The 6,000-nt window shown below is 31.4% G+C and overlaps 1 protein-coding gene across 5 annotated transcripts in view; it reads left to right on the forward strand.

Annotated features, from left to right (window-relative positions):
- LOC132932479 (uncharacterized) overlaps nt 1-5,624 on the forward strand; it is a 106,609-nt gene extending 100,985 nt beyond the window's left edge. For all 5 annotated transcript variants that reach the window (XM_060998871.1, XM_060998870.1, XM_060998873.1 and 2 more), the window contains one exon: nt 4,594-5,624. In XM_060998871.1, the coding sequence (XP_060854854.1) occupies nt 4,594-4,797 (204 nt within the window). In that variant the 3' untranslated portion in view covers nt 4,798-5,624. The remainder of the gene's footprint in view (nt 1-4,593) is intronic.
- The last annotated feature ends 376 nt before the right edge of the window (nt 5,625-6,000 follow it).

Consider the following 6,000-nt stretch of genomic DNA (forward strand, 5'->3'; position numbering starts at 1 on the left):
AATTGTAATAAGTAGTATAAAAAGTCAAGTATAAACGCATAATAATTTTTTTACAATATTAACCTGAGATAAAAAAAAATAGAACACCTACAACACTAGGCAGTATGCGTATAACCCTGTGCATATTAATATATTATCATCAGCTAATTATTTTTTATAGTTATATTTTTATCATGTATATATATATACATATATTATATTATATAATATGTATATATTATTATGAATAACATTTTTTTACATTTTAATTACTTACCACGGCGGACCACGGAGCTTAGAACATAATATGTCCCCGATGGTTGACCTATACCCGAAGACCGCTTCTATATTTTATTACTTATAATATATCGTAAGACCGTGAAAGGAGTTTTAATCTCTCAACATTTATTTTAGTAACGGTCCCTTGGAATGAATATATTTTTAATATTATCAATTATAGCAGTATAATAAAATAGCACAATTTCAAATAACCGATCAAATCATTTCGTCAAACAACGATTATCTGCTGTAGATATTATATACTTTGCGTACTACTATTTCAGTCGTCTCGACTTTTATAAAAAATATCATAATATGTATTTGTCGTGCGATTGTGGTCGGCGGTCACTGGTCACAGAGACAGATAATGAGCTATGAATGAATGGACCTAAAATAACATACGCTTTTGTATAATATATTATTATAATATTAAAGTAAAAACGTATTGCGGTCGAATGGTGAAACGTTCGAAATCGCTTTCGTCCGATTTTAAAGACGTCTAATACTTGACCTTAACTAATCGTTGCTCACATTTCTCGGCAGGCCAGTTTTACACATTCTCCTGATAAACTTATGTATACATATTATTTAAATAATATTAAATATCAGTAATATCACATACCTCGTGCAAATATAAATATAACATACCTTAGCTCCGCAGTGTATCGGTGTGCAGTGTACGGTCAATATGCGGTGGATACATTCGGAAATGGATCCAGTGACGCGCGGCGAGAGATCCAGCCGTCACGTAGTTAATATTATTATGTACTTACTTGACTATATGCTGTTATAATATCATACGAGTAGTATTTAAATTATCATCCGCGAAATTTTCACTTTATCGTATTGCTTACCTTCCCACTCATACGTATACAATATAAATATACGGTGTACGGTATACCACGAACTGATGTAGAAACCTATAACCACTGGAAAAGTTCATAGCAGAAACTCTAATATGTTTATCACTAGCTATGTATAGTTTATTTTTTGTACGCGATACTACATATTGATATATTATGCTAACACAACTCCAGAGACTGAGACCTTCTAAGAATCATTTCAATTTCACTTGACTATAGAATAATAATAACCCACACGTTATTTGTCTAAATATTGTTTGTTTCAAAATATAATATACATTATAGTTTACTCAAATAACATCACTGCGTGTATCAGAGATAAAGTTATCTGTGCAGTGTGCATGACTATAAAAGCTGCATGAATTTATAATGTTACTCAATATTAATTGTTATTTTGCTATAGAGTTCTTATAGCTTTTTATAAGAACATTTTCAACCAAAATGTCTAAGAAGAATAACGTATTTAAGATTTAAGAAAGTCATATTCCTATCATAATTATTATAATTTATATAAACATAATATTATTAATATTACATATTCTATAGATTTATCTCCTACAATCATTAAGTACCAGTTTTATGTAGAATTGGTGATGTTTAAATTTGTTAAGATTATAATACGAATATTTTCAGATATTTTAAACAAATCTGATGACTGAATTTAAAACATCTTTCATAAATAATATGTTAGATAAGCACTAACGCACACATATTCTAAAGAATATTTATAGCATTTTCTCGAAGGGATGAAAAATTAAATTTTTGATTGTCTATGTTATTTAAAGATAAAAATAATAAAATTACAAACGTAAAAAATACATTTTTTAAATGTTCCTACAATATTATTGGATAATGTCTTCTTGTAAGGAAAAGTTATCGATAAACAGTTATTTTCTTCTTCTTTATGACATGCGATAAAATAATCTTATGATACGGATTTAAAACGTTTATTTTATCTCATTATGTACAAAATTAACTATAAACCAATAGCATCATCTGATATTTTAGTCATTATTTTTTCAATTATTCAATATTGTATTAAAACCATAATATTGCAACCATCACAAAACTAATCAATGTTACTTAAATTAATAATTAATAAAATAAAAAGCTGTATTATATTATATCGTTTTAAGTATTGATATTTACAAAAGTTTTTTAAAAAAAAGGGGGTTAAAAGAGTATCTATATCACTCACTATTAATACGCCTCCACATGTACGTCTATGTGTATTATCGGGTAATACACGTATTATCTATCATATAAACAAAATGTGATAAATGGTTTTATATGTATAGCGGCCATCCTTGTGTAATTTGTCCGGTGTCGTCGTCTTCACATTGCGGTGACAAATAAATTCGTGGAATTTCAATTTGACCAAACACATATATATACCTTCTACTCCTACATTAATTAACAACTGGCTATAATCAAACGGTCCGTCCATCGCCCTGTGGTGTTTATAAAATGTATGATGTTTTTTATACACAAACACATATATTTTAAGCAAAACAAAAAATCTATTTTTTTAATTAACCAGCACTGACCTGCTGATCCACCCACGTATGGCCTAATTTTATTATATCCGTGGGTTTTCATAAGTTAGCATTTACATTTTGTATAAAAGTAATATCCTACCTTTCAATGTATTGTGCAAGAGATAATTTTCACAGAAATCATAATATTTTCGTTATTTAAAAAAGCTAGTATTATAAACGAGCTTGTGTAAAATAACTGTGTACAAATTTCATCAAAATCGAATAAAACAGATGATGAAAAAAACTATATACCTTTTGGAATATTATAATCCAAGGAAAAACATAGTTTACAGTTAAACAACTGTCGATAAAAGTAAATATTGTATTTCTTTAAAATTGTTCACATTTGTGAAAATATACTATATAGCAATGGATATATAGATATGTAATATTATAATATATATTATGAAAAACAAAAATACCAAATAAATAAAATAAATATATGTTTGTAATATATTTGCTCACTCTAAAAGAAAACTACCTTTATATATCCAACCAGTAACCTTTACTGCTCATTTTTTTTATCTTTTACATAAATCTTTATTTTTTCACTGTATTATTATTTAAAATTGCTTATACTACTTATTATACTCGTTGCATTTTACAAATATATACTTGTTGCTATTGATTTTTCTTTTTATAGAAAATTGCAAAATGTATTTTTGTTTAAGTTTCTCCTTTCAAATTTATATTGGATTTTTAATATTCTAGCCTTATCAAAAATAGCTGAATCAATCAATTATAATATAATATTATTTATAACGATGTAGATACCCTAACATTTGTAATATAAAATGTCGAGTTTATATTTGGCTAATACAAAAACGGGTTTTAACATTTTTATGTCGAGAATAATAAGAATTTTAATTTCTCAAATTTCACATTCAGTGTTATACTATATTATATACTATTAAGTACTATTGTTTTTTTATATATGAAAATAAAATAACCACAATAATAAGTAAAAGATACTACCTATCGTATAAACAATAATTTAATAGACATTTTAGACGTTCTGACGAGGTTTCTGAAATTCGATTCCAAGATTTTCAAAATAGGTTTGGTTCTTTACTGTTTTTAGGTTCTAGTCCCAGTGGAGTCACTATCTGTAACTTGTAATAACAATGTTTAAAATAATATCTTTTAGTCGTTAAAAATTGTAACTCTCAAACACACAATATAATTGAACATAACTTTCCTCGAAATATTAGTATTAAAGTATAATTGCCTTTCGCACCACACGGTAAAGCTTATAATCACTACGCCATATCACCACTGATGCACTGCAAATAACAATAGTATAATATTATTGTACAATGATATCTCTAAATACCAGACACTCTCAGTTACTGAAATTTTGTCCACTATTCGGAGAGCTTAGTTGGTAAAAAGTTTGCTGTTTGTTCAGAAAAAAAAGTAGACTAATTGGATATGTCAGTTATTTAAGGGTGTCCATGAGGAAAAATGTCACTGTAAAGCGTACCATATACCCGCATATTATGTTGCCATCGTCTTACTTACGTATATAACATACCAACATGTAAGTTTAGTATACTATCAATTTTGTGTGGTAAGCTTTTATTAGCAAACTTATCTTTCTGCGTGTTGTCTCATTATATTTTTATGATATTTTAATTTGTAAATCATTTATAATTACATGTGTAAAGTATTAGTATTTAAAAATACTTATAAAACTATTAAAGTTTGTTAATACGTAGCTCAATAATAAAGTCCTCTGTTAAATTAATCTCAAAATTGGAACTGCTCAACGCACATGTCACTATAATTATATATTATTATGTAATATGTTATGCTTAAATAAGACTGGAACAGCATATGCGCGTAGTCCTGTTAATATTTAGACAATATTATTATGACACTGTTACAGGACCATTGATTTATTTTTGTTTTTTTTGTCCGAATATGTTTCACAGACTCGGTCGATGAACCGTTTCCCGGCGGCACACCACCGAAGCCTGCACTACGACTACCATTCATCGCATCCCAACCTGCACGATATGGCGGGCATCAATATGGGCCGGTTGTACAACAGTCACGAGTACCTGCCGAACGATTACCGCCGATACAACCACTACTACCATCACCGGGAAACGCCGCCGTGCTCGTCGCCCGAATAATTTTATTTCGCGTCGTCATCATTGTCGTCGTTGTCTTTCCCGCGTGTTCGTCGTTCCTGTTTCGCGGCCTCCGAGCCGTCGTTACCCGAATAAATCGTAAAAATAAAATCCATAAAAAAAATCTTCCGAAATCATTCTTCCACGCGTGAGCGTCTAGGACTTAGGAGGCGGCTGTGGTGGCGGTGGCAGTTTCGGCGTGGGTGGGCAAGTGGGTCAGTCATATAGTGGGCCCGACTACGAAGGGATTTCGTTCGCCCTCGCATCCGACCGCCCACGGCTCGGTGGCGGATATCGAACAAATGACCGACCGACCGGTGGCGAACCGAAAACCCGCTCGCAGAACGACGTAGGCACACACTCGATTTATGTGCACACTACCGTAATTACTATTATATCGTCTTTATACGTTGTGTTGTTTCCGCGTATTCATAATACCGACGATGACCAATTCATTAGTAGGTACTTATATATAAATATTCGCGTTTCGTTCCGTGCGTTGGTTTTTCGAATTTATCTCACACGCCGCACCGCCGCCCCGAACCTCCCATCACACCGCTACACCCGCGTATCACTCTCAACCACTTTGGCCTACTTTTCGACAACCGTCGCCGTCGTCCCCGAAAATACCGCTCACCGGGCGTTCAGCCCGTTTTCGAATATATACGTTTTTGTGCTAGCACGTTCTCATCATTATTTTTTACTATATTATATAAAAAATACCATTACCATTATTATTATTGTATGTCTATATTGTATCCATGATTTACGTTTTGTGAAACATCAAAGTAAAACATCTATATCTATATACACTTGAATCTAATCTATAAGCTTATTTTGTTTTTGATTTTCGACAAAGATCGATACGTTAGTGTGTAAGTACCTACTTATATAAGTACCTCCTATACGGCTATACCTATGAAGGTTTTCGACCGTCAAAACCCACCACGCCAACACTCACCTGCGTCCTTTATACTACGTATATACATTATATATATACATACACTACTCTCGGCGTCGGTCGAAAGTTTACCGGAGCTTTTCCGAAGCTTTTGACACAGCCGATGTTAAGAAAAAAGATATATATATATATATATAAGTAGAGACCTATTCCTAGAATACCGTATTACTTATATTTACAGGGTGTTTGACCAAACACGATCGCCCCTGTTAAAGATACTGTTGTTCATATGAAAATGCATCTGT

The sequence above is a fragment of the Rhopalosiphum padi genome, chromosome 1 (genome assembly GCF_020882245.1).
Source record: "Rhopalosiphum padi isolate XX-2018 chromosome 1, ASM2088224v1, whole genome shotgun sequence".
In the NCBI taxonomy this organism is placed as follows: domain Eukaryota; kingdom Metazoa; phylum Arthropoda; class Insecta; order Hemiptera; family Aphididae; genus Rhopalosiphum; species Rhopalosiphum padi.